The sequence below is a fragment of the Perissodus microlepis genome, chromosome 17, assembly GCF_051167445.1.
Source record: "Perissodus microlepis isolate ML-2025 ecotype Zambia chromosome 17, ASM5116744v1, whole genome shotgun sequence".
Lineage (NCBI taxonomy): Eukaryota > Metazoa > Chordata > Actinopteri > Cichliformes > Cichlidae > Perissodus > Perissodus microlepis.
In genome coordinates, this window is record NC_140477.1 from 9370640 (window position 1) to 9387267 (window position 16628).

Sequence of the window (16628 nt, forward strand, 5' to 3'; positions counted from 1 at the left end):
GGGCCACTAGTGTTTGCTGATGATGTGAATGCTGATGGAAGAAGCACGATGAATTTTGTGCCAAGGCAAAGAAGTAGGATGCTCTTCTATGGCCTGGTCACCTGATCTGATCGATTCTAGACTTCAGGCAGTTATTGATGACAAAGGATTTTCATCCAACTATTTAAAAAAAGCTCCATATTTAAAATTATCCTTGTGAAGGCTGAACCATGAAATAATGGCCAGAAAATCCGTTTTTCGTTTAAAAAAGTGCTTGTAGCTTATTCAGCTATTTCAAGTGTTTATTGAACCTTGCAATTTAGAGTGCAATTTATCACACTGATGATGTAGAGATATAAAAAACTCACCCAAAAAGGTGTCAAATATGACACACTTGACCTGAGTCAGACATTTATTCTTGAGTTCAAGCTAAAAGTCATATAATCCCATCTTGATCGACTGATTTAAAATCCATCATGGTGGTGTACAGAGGCAAAACTTTTGCTGGACAAATATATCAGTTTTCCCAAGTAGTGTTAGCTGAATCTTTAAAAATGTTGATTGGTGTTGAGTAATTTAGTTCACAATTTCAAAACGGCCGTTAAACCTTTAAATATACTGAAACTCTGCTAGAATTTTTTTTTTTTAAAAAAGTCTGCAGGGAAATAAAATTAAATAATTAAAGCACACAGCTACATTCACACATTGTTACCTGACGTGCTCTCGTGGTGACACCTGACACCTCAGGTGCGCCTTTAGCCCCGCCCTCCTGGTTGTACCTAGCTGAGGGAAAGTGGGAGAAACAAAGCAGCGTCGACTATTATTCCAGGATCCCTATTTATATGGTTAAAAGGAAAAACTGACCTCTCGACTCTTGGCAAGTTTTTTTTTCTTTTGCTCTCTTTTGTTGTTCACAATGGACGATCCGTTTTTTAAGTCGGCGTTACCTGCACACGACTCCTCTGTGCTGGATGACACCAGCCTGGCTTTGCCGGCCGATCTGCGATCCTCAACGCAGCCCGATGAGGACCGGAACCAGCGGGTTCACCGGCAGGTTCAGCTCACAATGTCCAGGAAGTCTAAAAAGACTCAGTCAAATGGTAATGTTCATTTTGAAAATGAATCAGCATCATACTTTGACGCATTTGGGAGAAACCGGGTGCACTGTAAGACAAGCTAATGAAGTAGTACTAATGAATGAAGTGAATGAGAGTGATAGCAAAAATAACTTCCTCCCACTTTCCAAATCTAATATTTAAACTTTAGGATGTCAGGGACATGTACAGGTAGATTAGTGAACTATCAACTGTTTTACTGAATAATAATAACCACAAACAATATTAATATGAATAATAATAATAGAAGTACAGAGTTTTTCCTCCTTTCCCACCCTGGTGGCTATGTTACCCTTTCAAAAGGGTCCAAGCTGGAAACCCCTAAAGTAAACTATGAAACCCTTTTCCTTTGCCAGACCCTGCTTTGTCTGTCCCGAGGCTGTGCTCTGCATTAAGGGGAGCTTACTAGAAGTCTAGTTAGTGTAAACACAGACATTTCTGTAAGTGGAATGCACACTTCCTAGTTAATCCTCTTGTCTAACAGGTTTCTGCAGTTCCCTAAAAGTGATAACTGCCAGAACCTAAGTTTACTATGTCATCCACTGATGACCTTATTTATTAAGTATTGGTAGCCAAAAATAAAGAGGTCTTCTATTTAATTTTGACAACTATAAAAAATTAAAAGTAATATTGCCTGTATCTGGACAGGTTTGGTTGAATTTATGAAGCATCGCTGACTATTAAAAGGTTTGTTAGGTGTGTTTAGACGGATGGTTAACCACATGAGTCAACACTACCCTGTAAATAAAAATGAAAGAATTTTTTTACTGGCTTCCCCTCAAGTCTTTGCGGATTGCAGAGTGCTATTAAAGGGGATTGCAAGACTTTTTATTATTTGCATTATTTATTTTGTGACTTCTTCCCCCTAAAATATTTCGTTGTTATAATGCACTGTCAACTCACTGCAAAAAGGTCCTGGGTTTGGATTCACCGGCCGGCCGAGTCCTTTCTTCTGGAGTTTGTGTGTTCTCCCTGTGGCTGTGTTAGGTGTTCCCACGGTCCAAAGACATTCATGTTAGGTTAACAGGCAATTCTAAATTTGCTGCAGGTGTTAATGTGACTGAATGGTTGTCTCTGTGTATGCGCCCTGTGATAGCCTGGTGATGGGTTCAGGGTGAGCACCACCACAACCCTGAATTTGATAAGAAGAAAAAGATGGATGGATTACATTTTTAAAAAAAGGAAAATCTCTGAACTGTTTTGTGTCTGCTGTCTTGTTTATTTTATTTATAGACTAGAAAATATTTAAACAACAGAAGTTGATCCAAAGTGATTTAGAGACAGGCACATTTACATTCCAGCTCTCCAAAAAACAACTTTCAAAATACATGAAAAGTGTGTGTCTGTGTGTGCGTTTTAACTAAGTATTGTGGAAGGTAAAATTCACACATTTATTCATCATTAAAATATGCTCAGAATTTTCATATTATTATTTCAAAGTTACTATTACTCTGAATGTCTAGAAGACTGAGAGTCAACTGCTTTTAAAATGTTCCCTTATTACAATAATACTTAACGAAAAAACCCAACTAAAACTAAACATTTTCCAACAATTAAAAACTAAACTAAACAAGAAAATCCATCCCAACTTGAACTAAACCAAATTAAAAACGAAACGCCAAATGGAAATAAAAACCAAACTAATTAGAAAATACAAACCTATAATAAGTCTGCTGTACGGTGTACATTTTAGGACATCGTCAGGTCTCAGGAAAAAAGTCGTCAGGTATCAGTAAAAAAGTTGTCAGGTCTCAGTTCTCGGGAAAAAAAAGTCGTCAGGTATCAGACAAAAAAATGTTAGGTCTCAGTTCTCAGGAAAAAAGTTGTCGGGTCTCAGACAAAAAAAAAGTCAGGTCTCAGTTCTCAGGAAAAAAGTTGTCAGGTATCAGACAAAAAAATGTCAGGTCTCAGTTCTCAGGAAAAAAGTCGTCACGTATCAGACAAAAAAATGTCTGAGACCCGACTTTTATCCTGATACCTTACAACTTTTTTCCTGAGACCTGGCGATGTCCTAAAATGTACACTGTACTGCTGACATATCTGCTGCATTGTAATAATATATCTAGGAATTTTCTCTCCCAGAATCACAATAATCCCATGCACAGGGCACAAGTGGTCACTGATAATGATAAGTGAATCATGCTCTACTGCTGTGATAGTCACCAAGTGGAAACCAGATGTTACACCTGCTCAGAGTTCAAGGACTTTTTCAATGATACATAATACAAACGTGCCTAATGTGTCACGAAACATTATTTAACAGATAGCATTTAATGTCCGATCCATTTAATCTCACTGCTTTGCCATCTCTCTTCCATCTTCTTTTTAAATTAGATGCCATTTATTTTGCAGGTTGCACAGATGTCTGCTGTGCACCGTGAGTGTGCACTGTCCTTTCAAAGCTGAGGAAACCAGAGTCGGAATCACGATCCAGATATGAGAACACTAACAGGCATGGCGGGAATTATCATACGGACTAACCAAACCTCTTTGACTTGTTTCAGGTGGTGTCTGTTCACAGAAATATGAAACAGCGAGCTTAAATGATGCAGATGGACTTTTAACGAACACGAAGGTAAGACTCTCCTTTATTTATTCTTACGCAACGCCACATGCACCCAAACATTTTGGGGACATTTGTCATCCTAATCGATCACTAGAATATTCATCTTGCTTCTGTTTTTTAGAGCTAATACAGATCTGAACTATGCAGATTCTTCCACAGATATTAAGCGCATTCAGCTCAGCATGCTTGCTTTAGTCGTCCCTGTACAGAATGATTATAAAAGGACAAACTACTTGAACTTGTGGCCTCATACTGCACTTTAAATATTGTACTCCATAATTTGAATACAGGCAAATGGTTCTCTGTGGTATCCTGCTGCTGCTTTATGCATGCTCACAGAACCCAAGTCTGTTGAATAATAAATCATTGTATTCTTTTTGTATCTTATCTGTTATGCAACAGTGTTTACTTTATGTGCGTGGATGCTTGAAGGAAAAAAAAAAAAGCAATTTAATACTGAAAAAATAAAAAGCTCTTTTTGCCTTACAAAGTAAAAGAAGGGTAAAAGGATAGATTATGTATAAAAACATGGACGTGCCCTGTTGTTGACAAGCATTAAGCGTTACAGCGATCGGCATCTTTGGTTGTTGGAGCCAAAAGTGAGTGTATTTGAACAAGAGCAAGTGCTACGTTACACACCAATGCTAAGTGTCATGCAAATAAAATATTAGCATTTTACTCACCAGAACTGGAGCACAGACTTCCTGAACAGACTATTAGTTTAATTAACTGCACATCAAAACATATTACTTGTCACATAAACCGCATTATGGCTCAGGGTATTAAAAAGACTTGGAAACTAGCAAAAGAAGACCAGTTGAATTGTTTGATTGTCATGTCGCAGATGGAGTCATGATTTGTGGAGGAATTTTAAAATTTCTGTTTCAGATCTGTAAGTTTCTAGCTGAACTCTGAATGTAAAGTCTCGATTATACTTGTACTAGTTTGTGAGTCTTGTGTGACTCTAACATCAGAGTTCCAGTTCAGTGAGATAAATCCTAGCTGATGAGTGACACTGTGAGTCATCGAGGCCATACCCCAAATACCAACTTTGTCACTCATACAATTTAAAAAGCTGAGCTAAAATTAAACAAACAAAGAAACAAATTAAAATAATAAATGAATCCAAGAGTCTATGAACATCCTTATGTCTTGTTTAAAGTTGGTCATTTTAACAAAAGTCTATGGGTAGTGACTTCTGTATTTTCAACCTATTATAAAGAAAAACAAGTAGCAGCAGCTTGCGTAAATAGGCAGTTACTATAGATTTTAATTGTGGACTATAATGTTTCTCTTTATATACAACATATGGAGCTGTTTCTGACAATAACGCATTAAAGGAATAAGTCATATATTTTAAACCACATCAGTATTTCTTTGTGCTAAAGTTTGTTCTGTTCACTCGTGCACAGTGATAAATGCATTGGGGTGGGGTTACCAAGACATCATAATGACCTTTTGCACAAGTAGTTGCTGTGCTGTGTATTTCTGACTATAATGACATCCAAGTATATATATGGAAGTACAAAGTCCCATACAGTGAAAGAGCAGGGTAACCAGGCCAGTGCATTAAAGCTGTTTTTGTTTTTCCTTCTCGCAGGTAAATAGATCGCCCTTCTCCAGTCACTCCTTCTCTGGCGACCATGAGCGCAAACCATCCAGGAGGCTGGAAGTGTCCCCTCAGTCAAGCCCAGAGCAACCTCATAGGTACTTTAGATGCAGTACTTATTCTGGGATGCCCACCCCCTCAGGACCAAGTCATTCACCCAAAGTTGGCACTCACTTGGCAAAGTCGGCTTCCTTTCACCACCATGTTTTTTCAGATTTACCTCATAGCACACAGAGATGTGCATACACACCTGCACAAGGGAACGTCCAGCAAAGGACGTTTAGACAGACCTTAGGATTGCAATCTGTACCTGCAAATGCTGCATTTTGGAAAAATGGAGAATATGGTTCTAAGTGGACTTACAGACAAAGTACTGTGAAACCAACTTTCACAGAAAAAATGCAGAGAAGAAATGGTGACACCATGTTTAGTTCTATCCAGCCTAAGGATGGCATGTTCTGGCTAAAACAGAAGAGGGAAAGGGGCCACCATAAATCCCTTAGAGTGAACTCATACCCGCCCTCTGTCAGCAGTGTGGAGACGGATGCTGGCAGGCGGGCAGCAACGCAGTTACCCATTAAGCAGATGCACACGCAGAATGTCACAAAACTGTAAGACCTTTGTTCTGTACATTCATTATTTCAATATGATCCTGTATTGATAATCTACATTTTGAAACATTTGTGGATTTTCACACAGGATGCCAATAAGCAAGACTCCGATGATGACAATGGAGAAGGCTGTGCAGCTTTTGACCCAGAATGAAGAGGAAAAACTGATCTTTGCAACCAGTTTCATACAAAATCAATGTTTCAAGAGTGCCGTTGCTAGAGGCAAGGTATGTTCAATCACAGGTATTTTATGTGTTAAGGATGCAGAGCGGTTAAAAATCCTGATACATGAATTTGTCAATCGTTGGTCCACTCTTGCTTTCTCTATTTTCTCCAGATTTGCCATGTGAACGGGATTGAGAAGCTCATGCTTCTACTTAACAATGACAGCGAAGAAGTGCAGCGTGCCACTGCCGGGGCACTGCGTAATGCTGTTTATGAGAACGATAGAAATAAGCTTAAACTTAAGGAAAACGCAGGCTTGTCTTTGATTCCTACTGTACTGAATAGCAGCCATGATAAGGAGACCAGGCGGCATCTTACGGGTTAGTTTGTGTTTAAACACGCTACATGTCCTAATTTTAATCTGATTAGGTTTGCAAATTTCAAGCTCTCGTCAAAACTGGTTTTGCTCGCTTTAAATAACCATTGCCTTTGATACATATGAAATCATGCTCTGAGACTCATATATGCAATGCAGCACTAGCTTATTTATATTTTTGTGATTAATCTCCTTGCAAAAAAATAAATCTCAATCTCTCTCACAGGTCTTTTGTGGAACCTCTCCTCTCATGACATGTTGAAGGAGGCTTTTCCAGAACGTGCCTTATCCACTCTCAGCCGCTCCGTTCTTGTTCCCAGTTCTGGCATTTTTGAAGGCGAGAATCCGAAAGATGAACTGCTAGTGGATGATGAAACTTTCATCAATGCCACCGGCTGCCTGCGGTAGGTTCTCTTTTGTTAGCTGCGAAAAAACTGTACTTGCTGGGATGTTTTTCATTGGGATAAACCAAAAACTACTGTAGGTGTCACTTAATCTGCTGATTCTAAACGGAAGAGGTTTGTTTGTTTGTTAGATCTGCTCATAGTTACATTGTGTTTTTAAAATGCTTTCCAGCTTTTTTTGGATCTGGCTAAACTCTGACATTGCCAGTAAGCTATTGCAGTAGCATCCAGTTATTTGGTTATTATAGTCTGTCTGTCTGTCTGTCTGTCTGTCTGTCTGTCTGTCTGTCTGTCTGTCTGTCTGTCTGTTTTTTACTGTTTGTTTACAATGTAGGATGGAAATGACTGAAGATGCAAAAGCAACCTAAACAAAGAGTATCAGCTGATCCATCAGACAAAGTAGACTGCTGATCTACCAGGATAGGACACTAGGCTTGGCTCTCTGGTCTACCTGAACTAATGCTATTGTCAATTTTCTCATTGGTGTAGATTAGAGGGGTATGTGTAGAGACCCCGATGGAGAAAGGTGAACAGTACAAGAATTTGAAGGAGCATGCAAAGGGCAGAAGAACCATATGATGGTTGATTTAAGAAACATCTGGGGTTCATCTAGCAGCTCTGTGAAAGTGTCTGGAACTGCCTAGTCACTAAAATTATAATAAGCAAGAGAGTAACTACCATCCATTTTTATACAGTTTCTTTACTATCATGTTATTATGTCAAACCACAGTTTATCTACTGGGGTCTGAGATTATGCCTCGTACTTCTGCTTTGGACTTGTTTAGACACACATCATCTCTCTGTTTGCAAAGCAGGAGATATAAGAGCCACTGCTCCCCTGGCAACTATAGCCAGATGAAAAGAGTGAAAGACTCAATTATTCATTGAGTTCTCTCTTTCCCCGGCTTTGCTGAACTGAAATCATTCAGTCCTCTCTGACCCAGTGTTATCGAGTTCTCCTTATCATGTTCTAAAGCCTTTTGAGCACCCAGTGGATGAAATAAGGGAGTTCCCCATGGCTGCACAAAGAGCCTCTTGTGGGAATTCTGAATGTTAATTTTCATATTTATTTCCCTCTGTTGGTTGGGCTGCATAAGAACAGGCTAGTCTTACTAGTCTGTGATATAATTTTTCTGTGATTGCCACGGGCATTGGAAAGATGTCCAAAATAGTGCATCCATTAATTTGCACAATTGTGTGGATGACAGAAAAATATTTTATAGCACTTTTGACTTTATTAAAATGGGCTTATCTAATTGGCACATTTTTGTTTCTAGAAATCTGAGTTCCGCAGGCCAAAATGTCAGGAAAGCAATGAGGAATTGTGACAATCTCATCGATTCTTTGATCTACTACATCCGGGGAACCGTAGCTAACCGTAAGATGGATGACAAGGTGAAGTGAAAACATTTGTCCTCACTGTGTCTGTGTCATGGCAAACTGCTTTGATTTACAACACTTTTGTTACATGTTCACAAATGATTTTTACTTGTACTTTCAAACAGATGTAAACTTTGCCTGAATTCTTAGAATTCCCTTCTATGTTTCTGTTGTGTCCCCGTATGTTATTAAATTGATTGCCAGACAATCTTTACTTTCTTTCTTCATCTACATCTCAATCTACTCTGAAGCCCACGGAGAACTGCGTCTGTATCCTGCACAACCTGTCTTATCAGATTGAGTCAGAGCTTCCGAAGAAAAACGACCAGGTTCTCACAGAGTCTCGCCAAGACTTGAATTCGCAGCCAAAGACTCTGGGCTGTTTTTCTTATCGCAGTGCCAAGATCACAGAGGTAATCTCTTTACACATTAATGGACCCTGACAACACAAAAGACGTTCTTATGGTTTAATATCCGAGTGTGAGAGAACATCTTTAATCATCCTTACTAGAACATGCTCATTTAGCTTTCTCTTGTATTACATTGGTGGTGAGAAACATCCAAACAAATCATGCATTATACATTACTGCTTTACCAGGTGCGCCAGTGTTGCTGCTGTTATGCTATTATCTATGTAAGTTAGCCATAGCTCTACATAGCATGACAATCAGAAGCACAATTCTCAAAAGATGATTGTTTTTTCCATCTGCAGTAATTTTATTTGATGCTACGGTTCTGGTCTGACACCTCCGTGCAGTTGCATGTGTGTAGCAACAAAGCAGGCATCAGTGACAATGGACATGACATTAATGAAGTCAAATGCAGCATTAAAGGGGGAAGTGGGGAGGAGGTGGATTGCAATTTTACATCTGGTAGACAAGCTAAAGCGGCTTAAAACACACACATCCTGAGCTATCAGTTAAATTCTTGTTGATATTTGCTGACATTTTTTAATGAGCCTTTATTTAGTTAGGAAGTCCCTTGAGATTAACATCTCTTTTCCAAGGGAAACCTGGCCACGAAGACACGCTGTTAGTGGTACAAAATCAAATTTAACATCAGAACAAAGCAAAAACAAAACAAGTCAGAGTAAAAATGCCATACAAGGTCCAGCGTATGAGTAGCAGTTACACAGTTATAGAAGTCTTTATAAGACCTCTGAACTCTCAGGCAGCTTTTATGTGCTCTGAATCCTACATTAATGTGGAAATAACTGGGTTAATGGCTGCTGATCAGATAAAAAATTACTAAATCAAAACATGTGTCTGGTCCTTATTTAAGGAAACACTTAGTGTTATCTTAAATAACACTAAGCCTCTTTAACTTTTTGTCTATGCAAAAAAATTTAAAAAATGCTCAGTTGTTACTAAGAGATCTGAGGTGTGTCAGGAAACATTCACCACCAGCAGCCTGAACCTTTGATACAAGAGAGTATAGATGTTTCTTGCGCCAATTTCTTACACTATAATCTGAGTTGAATTCAGACTCATCAGACCAGACAACATTATTCCAGGCTTTTGTTGTCCAATCTTAATGAGCCTATGTGAAATGTAGTTTTAGTTTCCTGTTCCTATCTGACAAGAGTGTGGGCTTCTGCAGCCATCTGCTTCGAGATTCAACATGCTGCGTTTTCAGAGATGCTCTTCTGCACCCTAAGCTGTAATGAGCGGTTATTTAAAATTTACAAAAAAAAATTACTTTTGCCTTTCCATCAGCTGGAAGCAGTCTGTCCATTCTCCTCTGAGATCAACAAGTCCTGGCTCAACAAAGGCATTTTAGCCCCAAGAACTGCCGCTCACTGGATATTTTTTTCTATTTTAGTCCATTCTCTGTAAACCATGGTTGTGTGGGAAAATCCTAGAAGATCAGTAATTGCTGAAGTAGTCAGACCAGCCCAGTTTGGCAGCTACAACTGTGCTCATTCAAAGACATTTAAATCATCTCTCTTCTTCATTCCTAAGCTCAATTTGAACTTCAGCACATCATTTAAACTATGTCTATATGCCTAAATATTCAGGGTTGCTGCCATGTGACTGGTTGGTTAGGTATTTGCTGTAATGAGAAGTTGTAACTACTGACTGCATAGTTTTTGAAAACTATGGGCTTCAATATGCTGCTCTAACAGTGATTGTTATTCTGCCTCCTACAAGAATGAAATCTGGATGCGTGGATTTGGTTCCCTAAAGCTGTATAAGTATGTCTTTTGCACTAAAACTGTTGCCAGGAATTTAAACTTCCAATATGAAAATGTGGAAAAATGGATGCACCACCAGTCTTTAGATGTCCATAATTGCTAACACGGTTAGCCGCCTCTTGTTGTAAATTTGAACCGACTGGACCCACATACCTGGAGTCTGTCTCGTAAACTCCTTCTTCTCAGTATGCAGTGCATCAGCACCCCCTGCTGGAGCCCAACCCCAACCCCCATGGCATAGAGTGGCTGTGGGACACGATCACTGTCAGGATGTACATATCACTGATGGCCTGCAGTACAAGTGACACCATCAAGGAGGCTGCCCTTGGTGCTCTGCAGAACATCACAGCTGGAAAACACGAGGTAAGATGGGAAGGACTTCAGCTCTTAATCTAATTATAGGTTTGATGTGTAAGCAGAAAAGAGGCAAGTGTGTCTACTGTATCTCTGACACTTTATTAGATGTATGTATGAGTCAAATGAAGGGTAGATTAGTCTGGAATACTGTTTGACAGCTTAACAGATTTAACAGCTTTTGTTTTGGCCACCTGATCATTATGCTTTAGTATTGTTTAGCACATTTTTATTTACATGTATATGTATTATATAGTCATACATGTAAGACATATTTAAAATGTTTCTTCTGTGGCCTGCAGATAAACAGAGGCATCGCCGCTATCATTGTTCAGCGGGAAAATGGTCTTGAGAAGATTAAGGAAATTTTAAACGGTGAAAGTAGTAATCTAAAGATACCTGCTGTATCTCTAATCAAAAACCTGTCACGCTACGATCAACTTCGCCCTGCCATTGGTAACTTTTGATGTCTCCTCTAAGCTTTTCCCATTATCGTTCCACCACGACCACAAACCGCACTTTTGAACGGCTCTTTTACATGACTTGTTTTACTCCTAAAGCAAACCAGGTGTTGCCAGAGATGGTGAAAATGCTGCCCTTTGACAGCACCGACGTCAACCAGACTAGTGAGGTGACGATTTCTCTATGTGAAATCCTGACTTACCTGTGCCAGAGTGATGCGAGGAACGCCAACGCAATAATCGAAAACCGCGGCATCCCAAAGATCATCAACATCAGCAAGACAGACAAAGGGTTAGTTACCTTACTAAACCACTCAGATACAAGACTTGAGAAGTTGTATGTTCAATGCAAGATAATGATATATGTGCCATTATTTTGTTTGTTATTTTGTTTAGTTTATTTTTATGTCATTATTTACCTAATCCATTGTATTTAGTTCCTTTAAGTAGCAATAACATAAAGTAACTTCTTCAGAGTCTCGGTACTTCAGATAAAAGTGAATAATTAAAAAACTGATGTGAGTAAATGCTATAGCCATGCAAAGTTATGAACAGGCTAGCGCAAAGTTATGAGGGAACTGCTTTCGTAGGTTGTATGGGTGCATGCCACATTCCACATGCCTAATTAACATACTAACAAATGCTAGAATCGTACTAGCGGGAAAAGGTAAAGCCCAGAATTCATGCAACTGGAAGTTTTTAAAAAAGCATGGAAAAGGGGCACACACACCACAAGCACATTAGATTTTGTCTGAAGTGATGCCAAGAAGACAGGAAGCAATTAATGCTGCCCCTCGACTTATTTTAGAGTCTTGACAAAATCTAAACAGGCGTGGTTGTGAAGGTTAGTTGTTATGAAGGTGGAAGTTAAGTATAGAGGCCAAAATATTATTCAATAATATAATATATAAATGTTGTAATTTTAGCAAAGGAATCTATGAGGATTGCTTCACTTTTGGAGTCAATCCAAAGTTTACCATAAGCATAAAAAGTAAAAGTACAGAAAAACAGCATGTGTGATATTATTTTTACCTTTTCCTTCTCCTCGTTACAGACCCAGTCGTATGCAAAAGGCAGCGTGCCTTCTGCTGCACATAATATGGCAAAACAATGAAGTCCATGAGACCCTCAAGAAAGTGAGTTCCTGCACACATCGCATCCTATCATATCATGTTGCACATGATTTTCTTCATGTCTTTACACTTCATTATGAGCACTTTAAGTTGCTGTCTCAGCACTTAAAATGTGTTTTAGGCTTAGAGGGTTGAAATGGCTTCTTCTCCTCTTTAAGTTGTTTAATTTAAACAAAGAACTGAGCTGCTAGTTATTGATACATTGCTGCATGTTACATTATTCAGCTGTGTCTTTCAGAAAAACTACCCTAGAGGTGGGAGGATTGATCTAAATATCCATAGTATCGATACCAAAGCTGATATTGGTATCAGAACAATACTAGCATGACAGGACTGATACTTTGTTTCTATGTTAAGTATGTAGCCAAGTGAAAAATATACCAGAATTCAGAATTGGCAAATTGGTCATGACTCATCTCATGACTCATGCCACACTGCTCTCTCTTATATAAGCCGCCATTATAGATTAAAAGTATCGCTGTCTGTATTGTCTATATCGGCAATACTGCCCCTATATTTATTAGTATCAGATCGATACCAAAATTTGTAGTATTTCACAGCACTAAACTGCACATTTGCATCATTCAGTTCGTTAAATAACTTTTTGATATTTAAGTCTTTAGTTCGGTGCAGTACGAAGACATACATTATGTTTTTTGAACGTCTGAAATACAGCACGCTAATCTACACTTTTTCAACAGCGGGGGTTCAAGAAATACGATTTCGTCAATGCAAGGATAAAAAGAGCTTTGAGCTCCTGATGAAACTCAGCCGTGGATTCATAAACACTATCGGCGCAGTTTTCATCTCATCTGTATGTAGCGACTGTATTTTTTTATTGCTGTTGTTTTTGTTTTGTTGGGGTTTTTTGTCATGCTACAACCAAACATTTGAAACTACATTGAAACTCTTTTTTAAATGATAGACTTTTTTTGTTTGTTTGTTTTATATTTGGAAATCTCTCTCCAGCTATTTGCCCTAATGTTTGCATTAGTTGGATTCATGTTATCAAATGTATGTTTCTGATACCACAAAATGAATGAGATGTTTTATTTAAAAAGAGGTAAACCTGCTGATTCATGAAGAACTGTACCACACTTTTTGTGACCTTTAAAGCACCTTTTAGTTGTTAATAATCCTTGTGTAGCATATCATTGTTGTAGTGCCTTATGATAAAAATGACAGATGAATGTAGAATGTTTTTTTTTTTTTACAGCAGAAAATACACTAATCATAAGACACCTATTGAAATTTGAAGTATTTCTTTCTGTTTATGTTGTATGGGTTTTTTTCCCCTCCTTTCTATAACGGCAGCTTGTCAGTTTATAATAGTCGATATTGTAAGACAAATGAAATCTTTAAAATGAAGATCATCAATGAAGAAGTTCTTTTTTTAAGACAAACCAAATGAAGCTGTACATTAAAGAATACAGAATGCGCTCAAAGACTCATTACCGCGACTCAAATGCTTGTTAACCTGTTCTCTATGTAAAAATGCCTTGTTGATGTCTGAGGCCAGAGGAGAACGGATAGACTGCTTGGACCTGCACCAGGAGGCCGCATCCGTCAGCTAAGAATAGGAAACTGAGGCTACAATTTGCACATGCTGTCCTGCACGGGCATCATAAAGAAGATATTTCACACTAAACGCCAATTCTGATACCAATTTATGGAGCTGATATGTGGTTATTTTAGAGTTAAAATGAGAGACCAACTTCTTATGAATGTGTTTTAGAGTACGGTCAGAAACTGGTCACAAAGAAATGTCTTGAATTTGCTTTGCAGATTGTTCTATAGTAGTTTCTACATTATGCTGTGTTAGAAATTTTGCATGTAGCTTGGTAGATATTAGACAACACACACTGACATATTTTTGATTTTCCAGTATCGGCTTATAAGATTGGTTGGGCCACTTTTAAACTGTTATGTACAAAAAGAAAAGAAAACTGGTTTGAGTTGTCACCAGAAATATATCAAATCTACTACTCGTTGTCTCCCTCATTTATTTAAGAACATATCAGAATATTACAGCTCATACAATATTTATATGACTCACTATAGCTTTGCATTACAGAATGACAAATGATCACAGTCTGCTATGTATTCCCTAAGCTTTCATTTCCCTATGAGAAAACTGCAGACAGTAAACAAAGGAAGATTAGCACCACAGTAAATGGTCCGCTCCATCATTCGCTAATAAATTGTGCAAGATGGGGCAAGTGCTAGTGGGAGGAAATACTCAGATGTTTGCCTTCTATGTTCATTTGTCAGCCCTCTCAGTGAAGCAGCGGTAACCTTGCAGGGGCCTGCCAGCACGAGCTGCACTGCGGTACAGCTAAAGGGGGGAGGAGTTGGGAGGTTGGGTGCCAATCAACATCAGCCCTCCCGGACAAGGATTTTAAGGTCAAAACTGGAGGGGGTACATGCACAGCTTTTGCACATCATTCAGTTCTCAATATTCTGCCTTATGAAACAGATCAGAAATGAGAAGAAGGAGATGGTGCGTGAAATATAGAGGAGAGAGAGAGTTAAAACTCAGAGGTAAGAAAACCCTGTCAAACCATTTTTTCAGAGAAATGGTGATCTTACTCAGACTATAATTGAGAGCAAAATTCCTGTAGGGATTCACTGGGAAATCTATCAAAGCCCCACGTGATCTCAGGCGGTGGTTACATTTTTTAAACCTAATTAACAATAACCCACAAAGCAACTAAAGCTCAGTGACAACGGTTCCGTCTACATCTACAAAACCACCCTGGACAGAGCAAAGAAAAGACACATAGTGTGCTTCTGCAAGTGCATAAGATATAATGTAGCACGATGTGCCAGAAGGCTGCTTTGAGGACTAATATGAATGTATTTTTCTTGTTCAGTGCTGAGGTTTTGTACACATGTTCTACATATCTTAAGCAGAGACCAGATTTAAAGAGCATATCTTATGATCCAAGCTTGTTGGTAACATGTAACATAAGACAGAAAATCCATCACCTCAAAACATACTTAATAATTTAATGAGTCTACTTGTCAAATAGCAATATGCTAATTTCAGAGCTAGAAGCCCATTTTTAGGGCATGAAAATGAAGTCAGGCTGTTATCCTCCAGGGGGCAGTGGTGTACCATAAAAGCTTTAGTTACGTGGCTAAAGCTCAAACACTGTACTCAAGTTGACTTTGTCTTTTAATAAATATAAAATTCGTCATCATGCACGTTTTAAAATGGATTAGCTCTCATATTAAATCCATCTCAATACTATCGTCTTTTTTTTGCTAATCACCCCTAATTCACCAGCTCTTTGAACTGTTTTGGTGACAAATACCACAATTTCCAAGCCCTGGTTTTAACAGGAGTTGAAAAAGCTAAGAAAGATCCAAATCCTTTCAACAATAGCTTCCTTGTCTGTTCACAGCTTATGCGCTTTTGAGAAATGGTCTAGTTTCTTACATCACAAGAAGATCTTCCTCATGTCTTAGCTAATGGTGAGCAGACTTAAAATTAATGTCATAATGATGGATAATACAAGAAGCCCATGTTATTTATAGACCAGCAGAGAAATAATATATGTCCAAATAACCAACAGGAACAGGTGCCAAGAAACATGAGGTTTGTTTGCTGCTGGAGTAGAGCGGGGAAGTGGGCCACACTGACACATCTCAACTGAACATGTTTAATACACAGAGAAAGAAAGGATTTATTCACAGAGCTGCAGCAGTGGTAAACAGGCACAAGAGAGGCCAGCTTTTGCTTTACACTGAGGCTATTGTCAGGGATGTCAGCACCCAGGGGAAACTCCTATCCACTGGCGTGAATAAACCAGCCCAGAAGTTCATGCTTTACTAAAACTAGAAATTTCTTTACCCCTCAGATCTTTTAATAATGTCTGGAATAAAGTACACAGCAAGAAAGGCAGCGTTATAGTAAATGCTGCGTATGCTAGATGTTTTAGATTAGCAGCTTATTTGCTACAACCTCACTTGGCAATGAAAAGTACAAAAATGATGCAGTGTTTACTGCCCAATAAGATATAGTGAAAATTAAGCTTTAAGTCTTCAGGCTCTTTTCATACCAAGAATAGCATCGTGAGCATGCTAACACCTTCAGTTGATGGCATTAGAATGCCACATTTGCCACTATTTTTCCTTCTCACTCTTTAGTATCTCAAATTTTAGACTTAATAACAGAAACTTTTGAATTAGGTAATAATATTTAAGAAAATTAACTTACTCAGAAGTAAGTTAAAATTTTGAGAGAAATGAAAATGTTACGTTAGCTGCCAAACTGAA

At 38.5% G+C, this 16628-nt stretch overlaps 1 protein-coding gene across 1 annotated transcript; it reads left to right on the forward strand.

The window, feature by feature from the left end:
- Positions 1 to 364: 364 nt before the first annotated feature.
- pkp2 (plakophilin 2) lies at positions 365 to 14324 on the forward strand. The gene is made up of 13 exons (XM_084910286.1): positions 365 to 1079; positions 3599 to 3669; positions 5261 to 5880; positions 5969 to 6107; positions 6218 to 6425; positions 6648 to 6825; positions 8103 to 8220; positions 8457 to 8618; positions 10586 to 10762; positions 11056 to 11209; positions 11314 to 11506; positions 12269 to 12350; positions 13049 to 14324. Exons 1-13 carry the CDS (start codon positions 896 to 898, stop codon positions 13106 to 13108), a joined length of 2346 nt encoding a protein of 781 aa, XP_084766412.1. The 5' UTR covers positions 365 to 895; the 3' UTR covers positions 13109 to 14324.
- Positions 14325 to 16628: the final 2304 nt, after the last annotated feature.

Coding starts and splice junctions, on each gene's coding strand:
- pkp2 (XM_084910286.1), top strand. CDS start 896: ATGGACGATCCGTTTTTTAAGTCGGCGTTACCTGCACACGACTCCTCT. Junction 5,881..5,968: donor ACGCAGAATGTCACAAAACT/GTAAGACCTTTG, acceptor ATTTTCACACAG/GATGCCAATAAGCAAGACTC. Junction 11,507..12,268: donor ATCAGCAAGACAGACAAAGG/GTTAGTTACCTT, acceptor TCCTCGTTACAG/ACCCAGTCGTATGCAAAAGG.